Raw genomic sequence first — 26,031 nt, forward strand, 5'->3', positions numbered from 1 at the left:
GGAAGGAAGGAATTCGGAAGGAAGGAAGGAAGGAAGGAAGGAAGGAAGGAAGGAAGGAAGGAAGGAAGGAAGGAAGGAAGGAAGGAAGGAAGGAATTCGGAAGGAAGGAAGGAAGGAAGGAAGGAAGGAAGGAAGGAAGGAAGGAAGGAAGGAAGGAAGGAAGGAAGGAAGGAAGGAATTCGGAAGGAAGGAAGGAAGGAAGGAAGGAAGGAAGGAAGGAAGGAAGGAAGGGAAAGAAAGAAGAAAGAAATGGATGCTCAGCCCCTCCTGTCTATTTGTATACCCAGGTACAGTTCCACTGACATTTTTTCTCTGTGCCCTTTATCAAACTGATAAGGCTTGTTTTCCCATAATCTGCAGTACTTGCTTTTGCTTGTGGGTCTTGGACTACAGATCTTATCTCTCTTTACCTGCAAACTTATTCTTTCATGGTCTAAAAAAAAAACCAAGGTGAGGGGGCAAATGAGATTCTAGACTTTAAAAAAGCATGCTGTGAATTAGAAAACAAGGGAGGGAAAAATTAACATCCATCCAAAACCTCAAAGCAGAAACAGTTGCTTAAAATAAAAACAGCATTGAAATAACATTAAAATAAAATCCCATCAGAATTTCACCAATTTGAATTTATACTTCTTTTTATTTTCCATCTAGAGAGAAAATTGAAAAAAATGGTAAGTCCCTTTTCCCTGCAACTGCATCCAGATGTCTCTGGCTGCTGAGGCAATTCAGAACAGCAATACAATTCCCAAGAGAGATCCTATAAACTCCGCTACACGTGAGAGGTCATTTTGCAAACTTCATTTATTTACCCTTCAGTCTGCTACAACACAAAAGTCACGCCTTAATTACCAGGCACAGGCAGCAGCCCTGCTGCTCTGCTCCATCACCTCCCCCTGCTGCACACGGATATTTAATGCTAAACGTGTCATTACCCTGGCTCTGTGTCCGTGCCTCCTGGCCGTGGGATGTGGCAGCTCTGCTCCAGCAGGACCCGCAGCCTCCTGCAGGACTGCAGCACCCAGCGGCTCTGCCCTGCCAGTCCCCTTGGAACAGGGCTTCTGGAGCCCTAGCGCAGGAAACAGCACCGCCAGAAAACAAACACACCTGAGATGCCAGGGTGCAGGCATCCCATCGTATTCTCCTCTCCTCCCCACGCAGTTTGCTGGATGTTCAAAAGGTATCGCAAAATTGCTCCGGAGATTCAACACCAAATCTCGGATGCACAGAAGCAAAATACTGAAACGGCTGCTTAAACTACAAATCACTCCACTTCGAGCAAAGTCAGCATTAATCAGCACTCTCAGGCACTTTCCACAGCCATGAAATACAACAGACTCATTTTAAATGTGACATGGATATGTGCTCATCAGCTATTTGTATTCCCAAACTGCATGAATTGTGGCAATTACAGTTCAAGCAATTACCACTATCCCTAACGGTGGAATTAAAAATTAAAATAAAACTCTTCTTTTCAAAATGACCTTCTTTCATTATCTTCTTGAAATATGTTTCTTAGCCTTATTTTAATTAAAGGTGCTGAAATCAGGAATGACCAAACCAGTCCATTGCCAGTCCCACTGCAGGATTTATCTTCCACAGTCCATATACCAGCGTAATCTCTAAACTAGACCTGGCAGAACCTTTCTGATGGAGCCATCATTGTGAAACTAAATGGAAAGCAATTTACCTTTCATTTGTAAATGCATCACTTTTCAGATAATGAATTAAATTAAATTTTATGGAGTCTCAAAATAAACCGGAAAGGGGAAATGCACTCTGGAAGTGGACCTTCTGCACTTTGGCTGCAATGTGAACAAACCTGCAGGAAAAGCTCCTGAAATGACTGTGGTGTGGGTGCTGGGAGCTCAGCACCAATTGGTTTTTTTTCCAGCAATTGCAGATCCAGCTCCCATCTGATGACACTGATGGCTGATGCAAACGTAACCTGACTGAACAGGTTTTAACCTGAGCATGTACCTTACAGCCTGATTAAATCTGGTTTCTCAGGAACAGTAAAAATCCAATTTTGCCTTTCTTTTTTGAATGAAAACAATGGATTAAAATATGAAAATACTTTCAAGTTTTTCCTGTGCTGTAATTTCAACCAGCAGTAGGTTGTTCTGTTTTTTTTTTATAGCAACTTTCTTCAGCTGGAAAGCATCCCATAATGATGGGCAGTTCAAAACAATGTATAAGTTTTGTCTTATTTTTTTCCTTTAGCTGGGACCAAGATTACACATAAAAAGAATCAAGTGGTGCATAGCACTTGCAACAGCCCCTAAGAAAGCATAATTTGCATTTTAGGGGCTTTAATGTGGCGTTAAATGCCACTGCAGTGATATTAATTCTTGTCTGTGTTTGTGATATTGTGTGCTTCACTTTTGCAGATCTAGTCCTAACACTGGATGGATAATAGCGGATAAATAGGCAAGCACACTGGAACCAAAATGGAAACGTCTTTTTTGCATCATTTTTGATACAAACGTCTGGTTTCCAACTGGCACCAGCTGTACCCATCTGCAATGAACCTAAGATAAGGAGAAAAGAGCTGTCAAATGCATCATGACTTCCTTCAACTCTTCTTCCAATCTACATTTTTCAGCAGAAGCAACAGAGCTGAAATCTCAATAATCCTGCTGTCTGTAGTATTAAGAAACCAAAGAAAAAATTCATCATCTCAATCCCATGCCAGTGGAGAAGAACAAAGCCACCTAAAGGGGCAAAGGAACAGTCTGACTTATACACAGGCTCTGTAGGATAAAAATTCCTATCTTTGGGTGGACCTGATCAAGAGCCATTGAATAGCAGCATTGAGAGGGCAGACTTTTTCACCATGGAGATAAAACAGTATTCTGTGACATTTTTCTGTCAGAGGATCAAACTGGAAGTGCATTTGATTTGGGAAAAAAAATTATTGTAACTGATATGGATTAGTAACTTTAAGAAAAACATAATTGTTTTAACCCAATCAGCAACATACATAAATTAGAAAGTTCGAAACACCTAAAAGAAAAACAGCGGTAGGAGAAAAAAAATTTCAAAGAATGTCTATTTTGGATTATCAGTTTGGGGGGAGAACTTTGGTTAGGGCCAGGTCTGAACTGCTGCCAAACCCAGGGCTTCAGACATTCTCACCTTCAGCAGGCAGGAACGGCTCAGGCCACGGGTTTCGAGGTCCTACAGGAGATGTGCTGGTCCAAGCTGTCAGTAACAACCCTTTCAATTCCAAACATCCTTCAACTGCATCTATCAAAGAGTCACAGCCTCAGCAAGCAAACAGGCTTTTGGATCTAGAGCTGGGTCACTCACCTTGGCTCTCTGAGGCAGGTTCATCATGGTGTCTGGTTTGAAGTCGTTCTTGTTCTTCCTGCACAGCACCGCGGTGATGATGATGATGATGACGGTGACCACAGCAATGGGAGCCAGCACTGCTGCAATGATCCACAGGTTGTTTGGGGGGTTCTTCACCACAGCTGCAGAAAATGGCAAACCAACACCAGTAAGCTTCACTGGGCAAGGTTCCAGTTGCTTCCGGCCTTCAATTGCCTCCACGTAAAAATTAGTATAAAAGCACTCTAAGTAATGAAGCTTCCTATGCAAAGGAATACCTTTGTATTACTTCACTAGGAAAAAGAAAGGAAAAATCAGCAACACTGTTGAATTCACAAATCCCTGGGCTCTCTTCTCTTAGTTATATGTTACCTGATTATATGCAAAAGCAGACATCCACTCCAAAGTAAAGATAGATGCCATATTAGATATCACTCAAATGGTTCATTTACACAATAAACAAACAAAAAAAGGTGCAAGTAAGGCACCCTTAACTATTTTTCAAACACAAACTCAGAGCAAGGTAGCATGTGTGTTACAAGGACACACATGGAGTCCATACCTGGTGTCAAAGACTGACTGGCTCAGCAGGAGTAAACTGGCAGAGCTTTTTAAGAAACAGTGAAGCTAACTCGAATAGTTATCATCAATATCAATAAGGCAATAAGAAGACGCTTCTCTTGTGCTCTAGAAATAATTTATCACAGTTAAGGTCAAAATGAATTCGTCATTTCTGAAGGAGTGGAAATAACGAGGTTGGAAAGAGCTACTTGAAGATACATTAATAATGGCACCAGGAAAAGGTACATTTCAGAAATGCAGTGATGCAAAAACATTTTAGATTGCATTTCATCAGAATAATCTCTCTTAATATGAACCTTCAACTTGTTAACACATAAGAGATCCTCCTATGACACACTCCCAGTTCCCTCATTTCATTTCTTTTCTTTCTAAAAAAACAATCAGACAACCTCCTTATAATGCTGAATTTTGCTGTACTGAAATATTTAGTGGACTTGCCCACGATATCCCTGCTTATTTTGCTGTAGCACTGTTTGCTGGCGTGGGCAGGCAATTGTGAGAACACCAGCACAAAGCAGCCGTTCCCATTTCCTAGGGGACCGGCGCTTTCAAATGTCAGTGAGCTTATGAGCTGTCAGAGGCACTCAGCATCTCTCAGGATCAGACTTCAAATGCAAACCACTTGTTCTGCAGCAGTTATTAGGAACTTCCAGTTCTCCAGCTGAAAGCCTGGCTAGAGCCTGAGCCTGTTTTCCCTGTAGATTTGCAACTTTTTGCCAAGCCGGTGAAGTTTGTTGGGTGACGTAGGAACAGCACCATTAGATTCAGAGCTTGAGCACAAGACTGTCCAAAAGAGCAGGCTAGAACCCTGAAAGGTTCACTTTTCCACAGACTTGCATGATTCCTACTTACTGACTTTGACATTTAGTGTGGGGATGAAAGGGCTGTGGGGAAGGAAACAGAATCTGAATTTTAACAAATAACAGTAATTTTAATTATAGACTGCTGCTGTGGAAGCAGCAAACAATTGTTGAAAAATTATATTTATTCCTTCTACGGGAATGCAGAGGAAATTATGACTTTATGGCTAATAGGATAGACATTCAGGAGTCCTGATTTACATCTTTAATTCAGTTACCAGACTCCAATGTGACCTAAAGTCAACCCATGTTTCATTCAACTCAGTAAGACTTCAGTGGAATTTGAAACAAGCCTTTCATTCTGTTGTAACTCAGTCTCTGGCTCATAACACAGGGACATCCATATTTTGTGTTATTATTCGTCTCTCTTGTCTAACCCAGCTACGAGCTTCTGAGGGTACGTGTCTTCTTACAGTGTTTTGGGACAGAACTTTTCATTCTGCTAGAACAGAAATTATAATGAGCAAAAATGAAATCCACACGAAGTATTTTCTGTGGCAATACAAAGACAGACTACAAATAACCATGTCCAAAAGGAAAGAAATTGGGATTTTTTCCATAATAAGGTATAAAGATGGAATTACCTCCTACACTTCAAATATTCTGCCTTCAGAATCTCAGTTACCTCAGGTCACAATTTCAATTTCTGTATATTCTCTTCTTACAGTGTTCTATGCACACTTGGCTGGTATGAAAATCTACAGATGAATAATGCCTTATCAGACCGTGGAAATACAAAGTCAGATGATGAGCAGTAGATTCCATAATTGCCTAAATACCCACATAAATATAAATCACATCAGCGCACAAAGAGCTAGGAAACTGCTATATCTATATCTTCTTCAGTAAAAAAATACATTAAAGAAATATTCTCATGAAAAACAAAATTACTTAGAATTTAAATACTGGAATTTATGGAATGGAGTTCCTCAGGTTCAGCTGAATTAAAGTCAGTAGCAGACCATGATCAAATCAAAGATCAGATATGGTACATGGTGCATTCTCTGGAAATTATATCACATTTCAGTCTTCTAAATCAATCTTATGTTTATGGATGATACATAAATTACTTATTACAGTGGTCTCTTCTATTCCTGTCACCATTTCATGTAATTGTTTAAGTATCACCGCTCCACCAGGCAGATATAATTGCACCAGGGGCACTCATTTTATGTGCTGTTTCACCAGTAAGGAGATCCAGTGCAGAAGTCCACTACATACTTTTGATTCCTTCTAAAGAAATACTTTGGCAAAGTGGAGCGATCCAGTTAGCAAAAGGCATGGATTTGTACACTGAGCTGTTAACTGCACAAAAAAACTCCAAGCTTCACCACAGGTTTATGACTATGGGTCAACTATATAGCAATATTAAAAAAAAATAATTAAAGAAAACTGTGTCCACAATCACTCAGTAACTGATGAAGGTCTTGAAAGAGAAATTTGAGAACACTTTATTTTTCAAGAATGGGTTGCTTTTTGCCAACGTTATTCTGAATGATACCATAGCATATCTTGAATCTGAAAAATGTCCATGTGCACAAGTAGCTCTTTTCAACTTCAATTTTCTGATTTGTGTCTAAATATCTTTAACAACCATGTCGTTTATTTGGTGAAAATTATTACTGCAGTTCCATAATGTTCAGTTAATGGATGTTGCTCTGTGTGATAAGGAGAGGCTCCCCACATCTCCCTCCAGTTTTTTTACAAAGAAAGAGAAAACATGTAATAAAAGAATGATTTAAGTATGGAATTTTTAAAAGGACTCTTACGATCAGCTTGAACTTGGATGACATAGCCCAGTGTCAACGCCATCCGCTGGGAGTCAACCGTACTCAAAATTTTGGCAGCTGCAGTGCCCAGCAAAGGCTTCCCATTGTATAAAGTGTAGTATGTCAGTTCAGCTGGCTCCTTGGGTCCTGGAATACGCTGGATTTTTACCATCTTTAAGGGAAATAAATAAATAAATAAATAAATAAGGAGAGGAAGAGAAATAAACTGTGTTTGCATTACACCACTGCAAAATCTGCCAGGAGCTATTTGAAGGCAGTGCCTTGAAAACCTCCTACAAGCATAAGCTGCATGCAAATATTCTCATGGGATCAGACCTTCTCCCCTTCAGAGCCCAGGCTGTTAAGTCAGTCAGTTGGAGAATGACTGACGTCTTAAAAAAATTTGAAACAGAATCTTAAGGTAAAACCCAACACTAAGAAAAGCAGGCAGTAAAGAGGAAAGGATCAAATGTTTGGACATTACAGTCCTCCATAAAGGGGGAATTCTTGTAATCTGTCCTAATACTGAAAACTGTATTTACTGGTATATTGCAGTTCAAAACCAGCCTCACAGTTCACTTCTATACTCATTATTTTTCATCCCAGGCTGATAACAAAGGAATCATGCTTTTCCCATTTTATTCTGCAGAACACTGGCAGAATTTTTCCATTGTACCTCTACCTTTCCTGAGAGTAGAGAAAGTGTCAAACACTTCTTATGATGAGAAGAAAAAGGAGTTTTGTGATTCTTCTCCATTATGTTATGGACAAAAATTTTACAAAGTTCACACTTTTGGCAAGTAAAGTGTGTTCTTTCTTTTAAATTCTTTCAGTGGAAAAATACAAATAATTGTGTGGGCAAATGGGAACGGTCATAACTTGGGTTTATATCTTACAACAAACAATTCTCGAAAAACATAATTTAGGTTTTTTTTAAATAACTTATTTTTGAAGATTGAAGAAGAAATCTTTTAATTGCCCATAGCATCAGTTGGCTTAATTGGTGAGAAAACAAAATATGATCAGTTCAAAATACTGAATGTGAAATGCTACAAATAAGAGAAAGATGATTAATAAATTACTCAGGTCTGAAATCTCTACTTCATAACATGGTCTGGGGCCACATGATTTGATGACTAACCCTGTATAAATAAAGGCTGCTTCTTACTTTTTTCCAACAGAAAGAAAAAACCCAGAAATTCTAGCTTTGAGTTACCTAGGAAACTTTTATCATGAAAAAAATAGAACTTGGAACGCTTCATTATGCTGAATACGCTAAAATATGTACTTTGTACCAATCCTCATAGCAACCAGAGAGAAAATATTTATGAACACTGATTAACTAATGATGATTTCTCCAGGATGACAGGCATGCCAACATGGCTGGCTGCAGAAAAAGACACGATTAGCAATGTGCCATGCATTCTGCCCTCGCTGCTTGGATATCCATGAGCAATAGAGGACATTTCAGCCTAGTTAGACATGTCTTTTACAGGAACTGAAGTGGGACACATGCAAGCAAAGCACTTCTTTTAACACACGTCCATTGAGCACCTGCACAGTGTAGCTGCCCACAGTAGTGGCACGTCTGAAGCGCCTTCCCTGCTGGTGGGACATCATGAACAGCGGGGCCAAGCGCTGCTCCATCAGTCTGGCAAAGCTCTGGTTGTTCAGCCCCAGTAAAGCAATATCAACCCCTTGAATGACTGTGGGAATGGAGAAAAAAACACAAATCAGCACATCATGCATGGACAGGTAAAGTAACCCGCGGTCTGTGGGACAGTTTGGGACAGGGAGGCACAGACTAACTCAGAAGAAAAATACCTGGATGGTGTTATCCCCTCTCAGTAAATCCCTGTGGGGATATAACACACTTCTGTTTCAGTCCCTGCACTGTTCTTCTCAGATGATGTCAATGATGTTTCAGAGAGTAAAAATCTTAAAATACCATTTTTAGGCCCTCACTTTACCAAAATGGCGCAGGGGAACATCTATTCTATGATCTTCAATGTAAAAATTAAGCTCAAACCCATTTGAGAGCTGCCAGTTTTATGCTTACTGCCAGATGCTCCTGTTAACTGAACCAGTTTTCCATCCTGAGGATTTGAACTCTGAAGTTTGGATTTTGTACAATCTCAAACAAAATATCCTGTTTGAGAGCACTGAAACCTGAATAAACATTTCTGAAGTATAAATGAAGGCATCTAAAATATAAATGAATGTAAGATTTAACAGACACTGGATTCTAAAGTTCAAAAAAGTGATATGACATGCTGATTCAATTCATACATATGTATGGTTTTTTCAGTATTATTTAAAAAAAGTCCTCTGGAACCACCAAGATCTTCTTGAAGACAGAGGTTCCACTGAAATATCAATAATACTCCACTGCAGCAAGTGCACAGAGGCAAGAAATGGAGTATCAGGTTCATAGGGTCTATTCTGGGAGGAGTTGTACCACTCCTTTCAGAGGATCATAGTCCCTGCATAAACTTATGTTTTATTTCAAATTTATGAAAAGATAGAAGTGGTACCAAGTCTATTTCATGTCCGAGCCCCTTGCTCTTGCTCTCCTGAGCATTACATAATTCCAGTTACAGACACACCAACTAGGAAGGCTTTGGTAGCACTCAAAGATGTCTAGGGGAAAGGGTCTCTTTCTTGCCCAGTTGTCATTTCTGAAGTCAAAATAATTGTGAATGAGAGTGTGGCACCTGTGAAATGACTTGATAAAAGAAGTATTTTGAAGCCTAAGGGCTTCAAGTGAAAGATGCAAAAATCCCTGCACCTAGATAGTCAGTAAATCATAACAAAGTTCCTTGGCATAACAGCTTCACCTTTGTTCCTGGGCTATGTCTACCAGTCTCCTTTGATTTCAAATTTAAATCCAAGTCCCAAGGTATTAAAAAAACAAAAGAAAAGTCTTTTTCTGTCTCAAAACTCTCAGAAGATAATGCTGCTCTCGGAATTGTTTCAACAAAAGTGCTATAAATTCTGAGGCGGGTGTTGGTCACTGCAGATGTCACTGCTCAGGATGATGAATCACTTATGCCCCAAAGTGACTGTAAGTACATTTGCCCAGTCGAAGGCAGGTTCAGTGGGCAGCCACTTATTTTTGTGTAAAATTACTGGACCGCTGTGTTCATATAAATGAGCACTAAAAATTACTACCTGGAGTGCACAGAGGAGGGAAGGACATTAAAAAGTACCTGTTATCACCCAGTAGTCTCTAGTTGATTCCGAGACATCAAGGTTTGGATACTCCAAAGCTTTAAAAATAAAAGATTAAATTACGTCATAATATTCCAGTGTCCTACACATTATGTGTCCCAAAACTGGCTAACCAGACTGCAATAAATAAAATTTAACTGTGGCCCAAGAGGAGATCTAGAGCATAATTTTCAGGGTTACAATTTCTTTTCTGTCTGAAAAAGAACATCAAGTGTAAACAGAAGAAGCACTGCCATACAAAGTACAACATCTATCTCCTGTTGCCAAAATACTGGCTGGTACAGAGTCTGGGATGAAGCCCAGGACTGCCCACAACCAAGAAGGATAGGTTATAGGTGTTGTACACATTTCTGCTGCTTTCTCCCCTGCAGAAAACCATATGAGATTTCATGACAATTCTGTGATTAATCCTCATATAACCCAGACCACAGTTTTAGCCTAAACAAATATGAAAATATACCAGGATCAGATTCCACGTGGATTGCAAATGAGATCAAAACAAAACTGTGAGCATACCTTGGAGTGTGGTGCTTTCTCACTGCGCACAGTTTAAGGCATTACTGCCATATGTGTCTGCATCTGTGAGAAACTGATATTTGCTCTTTCGATGCCTTTTGTCAGCTCCTCCATCTCCAAAGTGCATTAGGCTGTAAAGCTCAATATGCTGCTAATTCATTACGCAGCTCAGCATTTGTTCAACGGATTAATACTGGGAACTGAATTCAGAAAATATCCATGCTCTGCACGTTGATAGGCTGCTATTGAGTCACCTTGATTTTAAAACCCCAAAGTGGCTCGGAATAGTAAACATTGTAAAGGATTTGATTACGCACAGTAGCTGCTTTTGAGGAGGATTTCACAGCATGCCCTGAGCTGTGCATTTCCACGACAGACTGCGAAGGCTCTGGAGGAGCCACTGGAGCCTACTGGGAAATAACATGCTCGGAGAACAACCTCAATATTTGTTTGATAAACTGAGACAACTACATTGCCACATGAATAAGCATCAAACACTCTTCAAAGGAAACATTTTCCAGACACACTATCAGTCTGGAGCCGTAAACACTGCGCGTGCATTAAGTCCATGAGTTTGCAGTACAGCTGCTGCACTGGGAACAAAACCAAGAACTCCAAAATGAAATATAGGCCATTAGTTGTTAAAGAAACACTAGCTGAAGACTTTATCAGGTCTGTTCATCATGTGTGGGGGTCAGCAGAGAGCTGCAGTACCACATGAGACTTGCTGTGTGACAAATGGCTTTTGCAGCTCCTGACTACCAAGCATATGCCTATATTGCCTTTGTGAGAAGAACCACAATCCTCTTTCTATGCAACAGGCCTATTTTGGAGGCCAAACACTTGAACTGAGCACAGCCAGCATCACAACTTCCTTGAGCTTTCTCCTGGATGGCTCATGAAGAGCACATCCTGCACACAGAGCACCCATCAGCCATGAAAAAGAAGGAGCCTGTCGGATGGGGAATGGGCCACACCCCTTCCTAGGTCCCTGAGCATACCCTTGTCAACAGCCTCTCTCCACCTCCCCTTGCCTGTGGAAAGACTTTATGAGAACACAAGCCCATGCTGAGATGTGTGTCTTACCCCATGATGGAAACTCTGATTCAAAAGTGCACCAACGCAGTGCAAGAATTTATCATCAGGCAGTTTCACCTGTTTGTTTCCAAATACCATAATTTCATAGGTAATGCCTCAAGAAAGACGTAAAAACCTCCTTTCCCAAAGATTTGCACAGTCACCTAAGTTAGCTGTGGTTCCTGACTGCCTCACAGCAGAGAGAAACCACTTATCCCACAGCAAGCTGACCGTGCAAGTCACTGATGAAGAATTGCACCATATAATTTCTCTGCTGCTGGGCGTTTTGCAAACAAAATGGACTGAGAAAAACAAAGATAATTTGTGTTTTCCTCAGTGCTCACTTTCCAACAGTCTGCTTCTGCACTGATGTACCCAGCAGTCTCTTGTCACTCCCAGCGAACACAGGCCCCCAGTGAAGGGATAACCTGTCTGCAGTGAGCTTAATTTCACACATCGCATTAGCAAGCAGATTAAACAGAAATCCCCATAATCAAGTGTCTTGTCCCTTTAACCATTTTAAAGAAATTAGCACACAGAGTCACAGAGCGCACACACCACAACTGTCTCCCGCTCTCTGTGCCTCTGAGTTTTCACAGCAACTGTAAAGCAAGGAAACTATTGATGCCAAAGTGCTCAGACCACGTGTAAACTGAGGATGCAGTTCAGCAAATACACCAACAACCTTTTAAAATAGCAGCATAGATGGAGCTCACCCCACCACCCAAACACACACTCACAGCCTGATCTCAGCCTGATCCCAGCCTGGCCCCTGGAGCAACCACTGAAGGAAAGGGCTATGCAGAAGCTAAAGTTCATCCAGTGTTGTGCTAAGCTTTCCTGAAATTAAGAATCTGGGACCTTTCGTACTTAGCTTTTCATAACACTACATTTTTTTTTTTTGTTTGAAACCTGGCACAGGAATTTTTTCTTATTAATGACAGTATATATATGTTTTTCTTAGTTACTTGCCAGTGTTGCTAGCAACCAGAATAAACACTGAACCCCAAACAGAAAAAAACAACTACCTAATCCCCCCCCCTTTTTTTTTTAACAGAAAACAGTTTAAAAAAGTAGTCAGAAGAGCTACCTACAATCCCTGAGCTTGACAACAAAGCAAAATTCCAGTGCTGGCTAATCTTGATGCTGAGAAGCACATACTTACATTCAGCAATGGTGAGAGGTGGGTAGGTGAGGTAGAAACCCACCAGCTCAGCTGACAGCTGATTAAGAAGGTTGCTGGAAATAGTGCCATTTAGAGTTGTGCTTTGATTTTTCACTACGTAAAACAGAGTGACAGCTTGGGAGACATTGGAGGTGTTCAAAATCTGAAACAGAGGCAAAAAATAATGTGTTGCTGTGGTTCAGCTCAATTTAAAAAAATAAATAAATAAATAAAAAACCACCAAGGCAGTGCAAAGAAACTGGGGAAATGTTAACTTGAACAATGGATTAGCTACATCTCATTCAACTTTACTTGTGTGATACTTTAATCCCTACTTTAGCACTTGCAGGGTTGCTGGAGGACAGCAGCAGGCAGAAGAGGTGCAGTCAGGATTGAAAATGTTTTCCCCTTGTTTTACCAGGAAATGTGGAATGAGGGAGAGGATGTTTATCAGAAAAATCATCCAGTGCTTGATGCAGAGAAATTGTCCTGTTTATCTTTGCTGCATTCCTGCAGTAATTCTCTAGACCCACACCTTTTCCATCTGAGATTAAGGGGTATCATGTCTTTCTGTTCCTCATGTCATATGAATACCTGCTCTCCTCCCCACTCTAGCTCTGTGCCAGTGTTTTCCTGAGCCCAAATCTGATGTCTGCATTTTAAGGACCAATTCTATTTAGCAAGCACTGGATGAGATCCTCAAAAAACAGGAACAAAACTCATATGCTTTCTTGGAAAACTTATGACCTAGGGCAAGAGGGATGGGGTTTTTTGGCTACTGATAAGTAGGCCCAACAGCATTCATGAATGTTATTTAAATACCCCATTTTTATGGTTTGGATCACCAAGTTAAAAGAAAAACCGTGGTATAAAAAAACCATCAGAAGAGTCCAAGGTCAGACCAAAAGTCTGCCTAGCCAATGTCCACTTTCAGAGGGCTGGAGCAGAGGGTTGGAGAGTTAGCACAGGACAAGAGGAGTAAGTGGCTTTCAACAGTGTAAGATTATCCCACAGTTATGGTCAGAGCCATAAACAATATGCTTGGGTTTAAAAAGGGTTGATGACTTTTTATTCTGTATCTTTGGCCAAAAGGTTTTTGTAATTTCCAGATGTTTTTCTCCAGTTAGATCTGGACATCTTTATCACACAGTGTGTGAAAGGATGCTTTTTTTCATTTAAACTTGAGTAGCTCTGTTACGGAAAACTCCAAGTGACCACTCCTGATTCACTACAGCACTCATGGCTGCAGAGCCATGGCCAATTTCATTTCTCCTTGCACAGAAGACATTTCATGCCTTTTACCCACCTTGCTGTCCTTCCCTCTACTCTTCTAGTGCAGCACTGCCTTTTCTGAACAGGCTCTGTCTGCTCCAGAACTGCTCCTCAGTTTTCAATTAATCTAAAAGCCTCATTCAGTGTTCTGTTGCACCGACTTAGTCTTTTGCACGATACTGGAATAACTTCAGAAAAATTTATCATGACAATCACACCCTTGAGCCTCTTACTTCCCAGCTTATATGTTGCCTCCAGGACCTCCATCCTATCTCTCCTTAAATTGGCAATACCTGCAAAAGCAGCCACTACCTTTTTCTAGGGCTCTTTCCAAAATTGCTTAGATGCTTTGTGAGATCTGCCACTTCTACCACAAGCAAATTAACCCCCATGAAGTTCCCCTCAGTGCCACAGGCCCAGCTATTGAAAAGATGGATAATCACTTTACCTACTACGGCAGGCCCTCTCCTGCCCTGTTCTTTTCTGCCTCTCTGAGCTCCTCCAGTCTGAACACAAGCTCACAAGAAACAGCACCAAAGTAACTAAGCAGAGCTCTGATGGCAAATTTTCTCCTTCTGAGGAGCACAAGTACATACAAAGAGTTTCATCATAAGTCAAAAACATATCATAATATTGCCCAGAGGATCATTTCTTTAGTGCTGAAGTATGGCATAGAGCGTAGGGGCCTTGGCCCACTATACATATTAGGGCATGTAAAAATCAGGCCCTTAGTGGTGAATTTGTGCCCATGAGTATGAAACTGAAATGCATACCAAGAGAAAGAAATCTATTCCATTATTTCAGATCTTAAAAACAGCTATGCCTAGCACTATCTTTATACCTGAATAGCCTCACTGAAAGTAACTAATATGTCAGAATAATATGTTCAGTAAAAATATAAATGTGGAAGACTGTGTTTCTAAACTTGGTTTTATGAATTTCATCTGTATGACTGAACTGCAAACAGTAAAACTCTAATTCATGAAAAGCAACAGCCTTCTATAAATCATACATTTCTAAGTTTTCTTGCAATGCATAAAATAATCTTATTTCAGATGAGAACATAAACCTCCTTCCACAGTGGCTAGCAAAGGCACTGCGTTGGAATACAAACACACACATGGCAAGGAATAAGCAGGAGAGTTTGGCAATAGGCACTGGCAAAACACCCAGAACTGTACCTGAACAGTTAAGTTGTTGCTGGTGTTTAGGACCTTTCTTTCAGCATCCTGAAATGCTCTCTGGAGCCGCTGTTCCATGGTCTGAACAAATTTGCATGACTGAATATTGTCTGTTTGACCCACAAACTGCAGCTCTGGAAAAGGAAGGTGTTAGCATGTGGACAAAGTATTCTCAGCTGCAGCACCGAGAACAAAATGATCAATTTACACATTAAGCAGGTGAAAATAATGCCACTTCAGGAACTGCACTAAATTAGCCTTAATTAAGACAAAATGTAAGAAATAAATTGCATTATTAGAGCTGATACTCTCCACAAACAAATGGAGATTGCTTCTGCAATGATATATAAGATGGTAGGGCCAGTTCACTGTGCATGTACTTGCTCAGAGCCAGGCAGTAAGTGAAGTCATTCCAAAAGACAAGTTACAATCTTAAATCTTGCAGGTCATTTAGTCCTGCAAAACATAATCAACCATAATAGCGATTCTCATTTTGTTTATTTTCACTCTAGGAAAAATGCACTTAACTTTAACTGCTGTGAGTGTATATAAATATGCAAGCACACATGTAAGAAATATTTTTTATCATTTAATACATCGTTCCAGAGCACTCTGCCCTCTCATAGCTTATACTGCCCTGCCATTACTCTGTACAGAGGGGTTTAAACAGTGACCCTGGGTCAGAAAGCTGAGACTTGGGTCAGATGGGTTCAGACAGAACAACCTGTGTGTACATATCTATATATCTATATACCTATTTTTATAACATACAGTCATGTTTCTCATCTGATTACCCTAGAAGAAACACACAAGTTACTGCACAATCCATTCACTGAAACCCATTTAACCAAATGCCAAGCCTTAGTCAGGCACATTGGTGTGACTGGTCCCTGCTGCGGTGCCGCCTCCCCTGACAGCAGTGCCAATGGCCCTGGCAGCAAAGCACCGGGAAGGACAGGGGTGCCCACACTGTCTGTCCTGCTTGTGCCAGGAAAGCAACACCTGGAACAAAGCAGAGCCTGTCCTGCTGCCACACCACTGCCTCAGAGGGTCCCTGAGCACTGAACCATGAACACACAGCCACCCCAGGCAGGGCATCACTCACTCACCCGTCTTCAGCTGGAAGTGGTACGCGGGAGGGGGCTGCCAGGGCAGGGCCAGGGCCACCACGGCCTGCAGATGTGGCACGTGCTGCTTCATGTCCAACGTGGCATTGCTGACGCCGTAGGCAAGCAGCTTTTCAATGACAGCAGCTGGCATGAAAACCAGTCTCCCCCGTGTGACGTAGTAACCAACTGTGAGGTTACTCGATTGCTCCAGGATTTCAACCTAAAACACATAGGGAAGCATCTTTTTTTATTATTTTGTTCACAGTTCAACCAGTATTTGATGGTGCTTCTCACCCTGAATATGTGTCCCTTGCAGGGTTTTTATCATGTTAGCCCCATGGGATCAGTTAGTGTCATATCAGACATGGTATTAGCAAAACTGCTCAGAGAGTTTTAGGCTCAGTCCACGCAGCATGGGCTCCGAACTGAAGGAGTGCAGTACTGCTACCACAGGTGCAAACCTCCAGGTTAGGCTGGGCCTTCATTCGTGCACAGATACTGCAACATTTTACATCTGCATGGAAAAACACAGGGAGCTTCCAGCTTTCATGCCTGAAGTTTGCTGACTTCATGCATGTTTCTGTCATTGCAGGTTTGCACAGATTTTTGAGACAGACATTTCCAATATTTGATTGGGCTGTCTCTTATATCCTGTTCTCCTGTACTGACCCAGATGGTTAAGTCTATGAGTGGACCTGTACGAGTGGAAATGCCAAACCACAAGAATGGATACACTGTTAGTCAAAACACGAGCTGAGTTTTACCTCAAAATTCTGTATTTTCCAGAAAGTTTTACCTCTGGAACTGGCCCTCCACACTAAGTTTTAGCTGGTTTCCTCTGTTAGAAGAAGGCAGCTCCTCTCAAGTATGCAAAAAGGTAGCGGATTAAACCTGGCAGTTTTTATTGCTGCTGCCAAGGAATACACAATTCCCAAACCAACTAACATCCTCCACACTTGCAGCAATAAAGCGTGAGGGCCAAAGTCAACTTGATGCCTTCTGTTTTGAGAAAAATTACTTTTTTCCTTCCCAGAGGCTTGGTGAGTGTAACTCCTAACAGCTTTGGACTCCACACAAACCCCAGTCTGAGAGCACAGGAAGCTGTGTCCCAGGAAAAAGCGCCCTGGCAGCCCACCCAAGCCTGCTCTCACACACAGCAGTGCAGAGGTTCGTGCAATTTAGCTGCAAAGTGATGAACACATCACCTCCATTTATTTTCAATAAAATGTGCTTTCTCCCTGCTCGGGATTTTCATCCCTGTGGAATTGCACCTGTCAGGTACTGAGTTTTCAAAGCAGGGAGCAGAGTGACAGCAGTGACATCCCATTTACCAGCCATGCTCTTGCCATTGATCCAGGCTGAGCACAGCAGCACTCAGCTGCCCCTGAGCAGAAGTCACTCCTGAGCTGCAGGGGGAAGAGGAAACTACTATCAGTAGTCATTTCCCAGAACACACTAAAAAGAAGTTTGCATTTCTCTCTTCTTCTTCATCAAAGAAAATGGTAAAAGCTTTGGAGTATTCCTTATATTTTTAGAGACCAGAGTGGGTGCCACCTATGCCTGCTTTCCATAGGAAAATCTCAGTGCTCCCCTCCAAGAGGCTTCCTGCATCCAGAGACACCACTGGAGCTGCAGCCAGCTGGGGTTCCTTGGTAGGAGAGCTGTTTTGGTGAAATCACACAGGTAAGGAGCTTACCTGAGCGCTGACGTTCTGGTGGAAAGCTTGTCTCAGCACTTGGTTGAGTCCTTTTCTCACGCTCTCCCTGAAGGCATTGCTAATCATCATCCTCCTTGTGTTCAGAAACAGAACTGTGGAGCAACAAAAGCCACAGGGTGGTTTGAGACATCACCATGCTCCTGTTTGCTTTCTTTAATTGTTTTACATCGGGCTGGCTGTGCAGGGATCATCAGAGCAGCTTGGATTAGCAGCAGCTCCAAAGACAGAACTGCAGCAGCTCCTGAGTTCCCCATTCATCCCATGGCAATAGCCCATTGTTTCCATGTTTCCAGAGCAAGGTCTAACAAATGCAATTTCTTTAGCAGCAACAACGAGTCTTTGCCACGCTGCCTTTCCAAGGAGGCATGAGGCCACTCACTGCCTGAGGACAGACTGGCACAGCATTCCCAGGGGACTGAGCCAGAGCTGCACAGGCAGGCTTCACATCTTCTTGGCCAGAGTTACATAAAAGAAATGTGCTGCTCCACTGCTACAATTATGTTCTATTTAGGAAGCATCTGTACGCTCTCTTTAATAAACTTATCGCTATCTTCTTTTTCTCTTATAATTTGCAGAGAGAGTTTTATAGCTGCTCTTGAGTACTTTCAATCATATACTGTATACAAGCTACTTCTACCTTTAGAAATAGCTGTTGTACTCATCACACTACTGATGGAGGTATTTAGCAGCTAACAAACACATATTAGGTCCAAAACCTCCTTATTTTGCTGTAGCCTGTATCATGCAAGGTCATAAACTCTTTTTCTGTACCTATCCTTTGCTGGGATCTCCAAGACACACACACCTTCTGGTGCTATGCTGTGCTGCCACAAGGAGTCCACAAGGGCAAGGTAGCTCTCCAGGCCCCTTCAGTTTAGAGTTCTTACAGCTAAAGAGAAGCTGTCCGTGAATGAACAGCCAGAGCCAGAAGTGGCACTGTTCGCACAGAAAACTCAAAATCCTCCCATTTTGAAGTGTGCAACTCTAAATGCTAAACATTACTTTCAAATGAATCTGTAATGATAGAATTAGGTGTTCATATTAGAACAGAATAAGGTTTTTGTGTGTAAACAGGGCAGAGGACCAAGGCAGGTTACTGCACTGTCCTCTTCAGCAACACAGACTCCTTACTGCAAAGCAGGCACCAAACCATCCCAGCTTACAGGGCTGTCCCTCCACACAGGTGGTCCTGCAGTGACTCCCTGAACTCTAGAACACACTTCCTTTGATGTGTTCATGTTAAAATCCAGTGGCATGTCCAAGAACCCTGCTTGTATCCATCCAGTTTGTCAGGGCAGCAGGTTAATCAGCACTGCCCCACATTCTTTGATACTGGGCTGTTTCTCACTGCTCACTAGCTGCCCCTCACAGACACACAAGGTCCCTTCAGCAATGGCAGTGGCTGCACGTACCTGTTTTCACCATGGTGTTGGCAGAGAGGCGGCAGTCCAGGGAGGGAGCTGCTGTCATGTTAGCGAAAGCGGCTGCTGCCGTGGTTTCGGGAGGAGCAGGGGTGAGTTCCACTGGAGAAGGGGGAAGCCTAGTTGTTTTCGCTGATGCTGTAATAGATGTCAAAGCTGCTGTCATTGTCAGTGGGTATGGGGTTGGCGTTTTGGTGATGTCTGAGCTCGGGAACTTCTGGGTGTCAGTTACTGTTGTTTCTATCTGCCTTGGCACATGGGCTGTGGGTGCAAGTGTGGAAGCTGTGGCCGTGCTGCTCTTGGGGGTTATGAGCATAACTGGCACGTCCACAGGTGAGGCAGTCATGTTCCTTGTTGCAAAAGGAAAATCTGCCTGTGTTCCTACCGAGCTTAGATCCGATGTCAGTTTTGTGGCAGTGTTATTTTTTGTTAGTGTCAGTATCGGTGTGCTTAAAGCCATCACAGATGGCAAAGGTGTGTTTTCAGTGCCTAGAGAAAAGAAGGAAGAAGCTGGCACTGGTGAAGCTGGAGATGATTTTCTTGTTAGTGGTTTTGCTTCTGAAGTTTCTACTGTAGGTATTGCACCAGAAGATACTCCAGATAACACTGTAAGAACAGAATGGGTAAAGTTGGTTGTTGACAAAGAAGGAGACTCTATCTGCGTTGGTGATGCATGGACAGAAGTTATGATGACTGACTGCAGAGCACTGGTGGCAGGGGTTTGCAATGGGGTGCCCTTGGGAGCTTTATTAGATATGTTACTGGGAGCTAGACTATGACTTGTAGCACTTGTGTCCCACTCCTCCTCACTGAACATGGCTGGATTTTTATCAGCCGTAACTAAATAACCACAGGATTCCAACTGGTTGTCTGCAAATTCTGGAAAATTTCCAGAACAAGTGTCTTCTGAGATAAAACTATTCAAGAGAGTCAAGCCAGAAGGCTTGGTTACAGGACAGGGGGACCGTGCTGGCAGTGTGCTAAGGGTGGCACTGCTTCTGTTGGGGGCTGAAGTAGTCAAGTTGTCAGTGAGCTGAAAAGCCAACACTGTGCTGTGCCTTACATTCCAGTCATTTCCAGCATCACTTGTTTGGGATTCTAGAGAGCTAGGGAGCACACCTGCAGCACTAACAGGAGGCACATGTAAATGGAGAGGTGCTTTATTGTGTATATTGATAGGAACATCTCCAACAGTGAAGAAATCAGCAATGTCTTCAGCCATGCTTCCATGCTCTTTTTGCAGGGGGTCAGACATTGTCAATGCAGTAGCAAGGGATGAATACTGAACAGGAGATGTTTTCAGCACAAATGCATCTGCAACAAGTTCTGAAAAGTTATTCTTTTCAGCAAAGGGTAAATTTGAAATGTTTTGACTATAGGATGCATATGTATAGTTTGCTGAAGGGGTGGAGGAGAGTGGCTGCTTATTTGTATGAATTTTGTTTTGCAGATTTGACACTACCGAGTAAGGTGCAGGATACTCCTTTTCCAGTGGAAAAGTACTTGGAGCAATTTCCCTTATTTCCATTTGGACTGAAGCTTTTACCGAAGGAATACTAATGCCAGCTGCAGATATCAATGCTTTATTGGTCCACATAGAAGCTGAAGTTACGACTTCAGGAGTGCTGACAGGATCTAAATTGCTTTCAGAGTCTGCATTCAAAATCCTGGAAGAGCCAGAACTGTGGCTGTCCATCACTGTTATCATGAAAACAAGTGATGGGGGCAGCGTACCCCACGTTGGAGGCATGACAGAGGCGAGTGGCTTTTTATCAACTGAATGCAAAGTCTGACCAAAGGTTAAATGATTTAAAGCTCTTGGAGATGAATATTCTGCATGTGGGGTCACAAGAGTGGGTACTCTCATCTTTCTGTCTTCATTTACAGTTACATCTGAACTTTCTGCATCTCCAGGTGGAAGATATGCAGTCACAAAAACAGAAGTGGCAGAAGTATTTGTGGTACCAGGTTCAGGTTTTGAAAAGCCTATAGTGGAAGTAATTAATGGTACTGGAGCTAGATCAAGAGCAGTCATGGCCATCTCCAAAACAGTGCCTAGTATCCTTGATCCTATGGCAACTGTACAGGTTTGGATACCTGGAGAAACTTTGGAAAGCTGAGTTCCATAATGCAGAACATTATTAGCATTAAAGTTCATGGGCATCTTTGCTGTCACTCCTCTTGTGAAAAGCTGTTGAGCTGTCCTTGCCACAGGAAGGCCACCAGGATTTGGGAGAGCAAGGCAGAAGCAGCTGGAGTCTCATGCTGTTTGCCTGGTAAGTTCCATCAGCCAGGTCTTCTGCAAAATTCCGCTTCAGAGGCACCAGCGAGCTCTGCGAGGCAGCAGTGGCAGGGATTTGCAGCCTATCCTGGCTGGCTGCTGCCGCTCTGGGACTGTCTGTGCGTGCTGCCCCAGTAAACACCTCGTTTGTCTCAGTTAGCAAGGGAGACCTTGGCTTGTTGGAGAGGAGTGTGTTGCATTTCTAAAGAGAAAAATCTGTTTTGCGTCTAAATTCTCGTACCGGCAGCACTGCACTGCGAGCGTGTTTTGCATCTGGAATAAGTGGTATTGGCACTGAAATGGAGGACGTGCTCTGTGCTGAGCTGGAGACCTCAGCCGGGCTCTTGGAGGCTGATGACAAGCAAGGTGCAGGGTTAGAGCTTGTACTGCAATTAGTGCTGTGGAAGACTGAGGATGACTCATTGGCAGTATTAGATGTGGAATACCCACAGCATGGAAGACTGATGTAGGAACCTCTGCTTTATCCTGAAAAACTGATGATGACAGAAGAGTGATACCCCTAGTTCTGCCAGTCAGTGCTGCTCTAAATGGCTCCAGTAGAAGAGAAATTATACATACTCTCATTAGGGAACCACGACAAATTTTGGAAGTTACTGTCAGTGGAGACTGATGCATTTTAACCCAGGAATATCGAGTACACAGATGAAAAAGAGGTCCTTTCTGAAGGAAACCCTTTTCCCACTAATTCTGTGAAATGCACTGTTGTCGATCCCATGAAAAGCATGGCCCCCATAAACAAGCTGGGACTCCTTCTGTGATTCACCACACCGGAATGCACCATGCTTAGAGGACTATTCCTGCTTTCACTAACCTGTCAGCTAGCTGAATCTGTGCTGGAGAAACCTTCAGGATCTGCAGACAAAGGCACTTGGATGGGCAGTACAGCTGGTTTAGAAAAGTTAATGGCATGAGATGACTGAATTACCAATGAGGAGAATGATGGTGATGGAACAGCAGCAAGCATGTCTGGTCCTGATGTGCTTTCTTTGGAAATGGAGGGTGTTTCTAATGGCACTGGCTGGGATGGCATGCGAGCCGTACTCGAATGTGTCACTGGTGGGGTAGTGGACAATGTGGCAAACATACCAAGCTGAGGCAAACCTGTTAGAGCAGCTGTGTCATCTGCATCTTGGGACGACGACCTCAGAGGTGACTCAGCCGAAACCTCAGCGGGTTCCTGGGGTGCACTGTTCCCACTGCCTTGATAAAGGGAGGGTGACAGGTGCATTTGATCCAAAGTCCTGGTACGTGCGCCTGTCAGCGTTGTTTTTATCATCTGAAGCAAGTCTGCATTCTCCAAAGTCTGTCCCAGAGAAATATCAGCTACTGAGGGAGTCTTAGTTTCTGTGGAAGGCTGTGTTGGTGATAGTATAGATCTCCAATTAGGAAAAGATCCTGTAGAAGGAGCATCGTTGATATGCTGTTGCTTGATACCTGTAAAATAATAAGTAAAATTAGTATATTCTTCCCCAAGAGGAAGAGGAGTTGTTGTCTTGTTGCTACAAATCACAACACAAAATGCATTATGTTTAGTAAAATAAGTGAATTTTTTGTTGATGTTTTCAAAGTGCATAAAAAATCAGAGATTTACAAAAAAAAAATAAATAAAACATGAAACCCAGTGAAAGGTTCAACACAACAGATTTTAAACCCCTCAACTCATTTCATCTGACAGAAGAAAAGGGAAAGCTGCCTAGGCCGTACTATTCCAAAATCCTACTTTTACCAGGGATGTCTCAATATACTAAAAGACACATTCCTAAGCTTGGGACAATTCTTGAGTCACCCTGTGTCAAAACATTATGAGAGAAGATGGGTTTAGAAGCAGTGTGGAAAGGGTATAGGTTTTGACAAGCAAGCTTCACTGACTTGGCATGCAGTCTGACATGGGAATAGAGTCAGCACTGGCTGCGTTCCTGTAGGATGCATCTGGAGGTGCTCATCCTGCCAGTTCTAATAACGCGTGCAATTATAGGCACAAAAGGAAGAAAATAAAGCAGGGATGAACAAGAGGAGAGGGGGGCAAGATCCAAAACAAATTAGGACATTAAACTCTTTTTTTGACATGTGCAGATGCACAACACATCATTTCAAACACCAGTTTCCTCTGCATTCAACACCATAATGTTCCTAGGCTTTGTTTTCTGGAAATGATTACAGTTATTCTAAAATCACAGCATTGGAACTCTCACATTTGTACTAATTTGAAGATTAAGATTCACTCAAGAGTAAAATTTAAGGTGGTGGGGTTTTTTTCCCTTCCCCATGTCAAGACAATAGATCAAAACTCAGCCCCGGCACTTGGTACCATGCCAAGCTGTGTCCCCTTACATAGCTAAGCAGAGGAAAACCATGGAGCTAAATCCTACCCTCCAGCTGCAGCACATCTGGATCAGACACAGAGGATGCCAACCTTCTCCATAACCCTGTGAATAACTCAGCATAACGGTGTGGACGAGCAAGCAGAGCAGATCTTGAGACACATATAACGGGCTGGACATTGGCTCCAGCCACCCACGGACCCAAGGGTCAGCGGAGCCAACAGCGCCAACTGGGATCAGCCCACATGGACAGGAGCCAGCAGCAGGAGACCTTACAGCACAAGGGAGGAAAATGGGTCACACTGCACCTATGTAAAGCTAAGTTTCTTTCTTTCTACAATTTTCTTTGCTCCTAAGTTTCTACACCACCCGTCATCCATATGAACAGGCCAAAGGAGATGATTAGACCAGCTCCTTTTGGGCTCCCATGTGCATTCAGTGGGAATGTGCTGGAATTATGTTCAGCATTTTCTCTCTCTAAAAAAAAAAAAAAAAATACACACACACACAAAAAAAAAACCCACAAGCCAAAAAACAAAACGAAAAACAAGAAAACCAAAGAAGAAAACACAAACCAATGAGAGATCTTCCATTTTATCACTGTATTTAAGACCTTTATTAAGCCATGGTGAAAAATGGCCATTATTATCTTTTTCACTGAAATGCAAGAATAGATATAGTCTCCAGAAGCAATTTGGTTTAAGGAAGCAGCTCCAGGATGGGCAACAGAACAGAGCTCTGCCCTCCAAGCAACCAAAGAAGTCCCCAGACCTTTCACCTGACACAGGCTAGCTTGCACACTAGTGATCTGGAGAAAAGCAAAGGGAGGCAGACACAGGGCTACCTACAGCAATAAGAGACAAGCAGGTGAAGGGGGAGCCCAACCCACTTTTATGGAGCTGCTCCAGAAGGTCAGCAGGCTGAACAGGAGGCTGTGGAGTCCACCAGGGAACTTGACCCACCAGGAGAGGTTTGCAGCACAGAAGAGACGCTTTTGTATTTGGGGCATGGCTGCAGATGTGTCGTCGGAGAATTGGAGACTGGTGTGGCCTGGTTTCTGATATTCTACCTGCTCCACCCTATGCTGGAAAGCACATTGTGCTCTAGACTGTGTTTTGGTGGCTTTTGCCTCCTTGTGAGTCTGGCAGCTTTTTAACAGAAGGTAGGAAAGAAGACAACATGAATTTTGCTCCACTAGAATGGATCCAAACATGTGTTTGAAATTAAGAACGAGCTGATGTGCTTTGTAAAATCAAGATTTAGGCAACCTGCAGCTTAAATATCTCTGCTGGTGAAGTCATCATTACCCAACCTGTTATACCTCTAACTGTCTTGTTTCACCTCAGAACTGAAAAGTGACTGCAAAGCCTTCGTGTGGGATTTCTTCCAGCATTTAGTCCTAGAACTAGTCTAGCACAAGTCCTAAAGGGGAATTAAGCAAGCCAATGTTTTCCTGTTTTCTAAAACAGCAAAACCTGTCATCATCAAGCCTCTCACAGACCGCACCATTCTCCATACATTTCTTCACACGTTGGTTTAATGAGAATGATTATGAGCAGAGAGACAACATAAACCTGGAAAAAGCATTGATGTTACTGCATATTGACAAGAAGGGAAGAAAAGTTCAAATATTCCAAAGAAGATAAAACACTGAATAAAAATATCCTCTAACCACTGCTTAATTCCAGTCCTTCAGGTCTTGTTCCTTCCGGTCTTGTTCCTTCCATTCCTACCAACTGCAAATTTCTCTGTTTATGCCCATTGATGAAGGAAAGCTCCCGAGTTATTGAAGCTTTAAGAAAATTATACAATCTTCTGCAACCTACATATGATGTTGGCATTCCACTGCAGCAGGTTTTCTTTTATTCTATGCCTATGGAAAGATATTGACTATCAGTATCTGTTGCAAACTGCCATAAATTCAACATCCTGTTAGTAGTACCCAGCCAGACACAATACATGGATTTTAAACTGAAGGACATACTCTTTGCTTGGGAATTGTTAGGATGGTATCAGCCACTACAGCTCCCTATGAAAAACTGTGCAAACCAAGACTGTATCATGCAAAAAAGGGCCGGCAGGAAAACATTTCACTTCTACATCTATCAACAGCTGAACACACTTGATGAAGGAGGAGACAACCAATTCAAATCAACAGGAAAGCCACAATGAGAACTC

At 42.4% G+C, this 26,031-nt stretch overlaps 1 protein-coding gene across 3 annotated transcripts in view; it reads right to left on the bottom strand.

Moving 5' to 3' along the window:
• The window catches only part of KIAA1549L (KIAA1549 like), a 76,057-nt gene extending 50,437 nt beyond the window's left edge, over nt 1–25,620 (bottom strand). Inside the window, exons 1-11 of one of the 3 annotated variants that reach the window (XM_042035542.1) lie at nt 25,526–25,620; nt 22,634–22,966; nt 19,222–19,836; nt 17,789–17,901; nt 16,093–16,312; nt 14,984–15,117; nt 12,531–12,693; nt 9,751–9,810; nt 8,096–8,247; nt 6,542–6,713; nt 3,310–3,473 (exon numbers count right to left, since the gene is read on the bottom strand). In XM_042035542.1, coding sequence (XP_041891476.1) covers nt 3,310–3,473; nt 6,542–6,713; nt 8,096–8,247; nt 9,751–9,810; nt 12,531–12,693; nt 14,984–15,117; nt 16,093–16,312; nt 17,789–17,901; nt 19,222–19,836; nt 22,634–22,966; nt 25,526–25,580 — 2,181 coding nt within the window. In that variant the 5' untranslated portion in view covers nt 25,581–25,620. The remainder of the gene's footprint in view (nt 1–3,309; nt 3,474–6,541; nt 6,714–8,095; nt 8,248–9,750; nt 9,811–12,530; nt 12,694–14,983; nt 15,118–16,092; nt 16,313–17,788; nt 17,902–19,221; nt 19,837–22,633; nt 22,967–25,525) is intronic. The other 2 variants (XM_042035541.1, XM_042035544.1) reach the window with 2 other exon arrangements.
• Nucleotides 25,621–26,031: the final 411 nt, after the last annotated feature.

The sequence above is a fragment of the Corvus kubaryi genome, unplaced genomic scaffold (genome assembly GCF_017639235.1).
Source record: "Corvus kubaryi isolate FWS band 111438036 unplaced genomic scaffold, C.kubaryi_AGA036_p1.0 37384, whole genome shotgun sequence".
In the NCBI taxonomy this organism is placed as follows: Eukaryota; Metazoa; Chordata; class Aves; order Passeriformes; family Corvidae; genus Corvus; species Corvus kubaryi.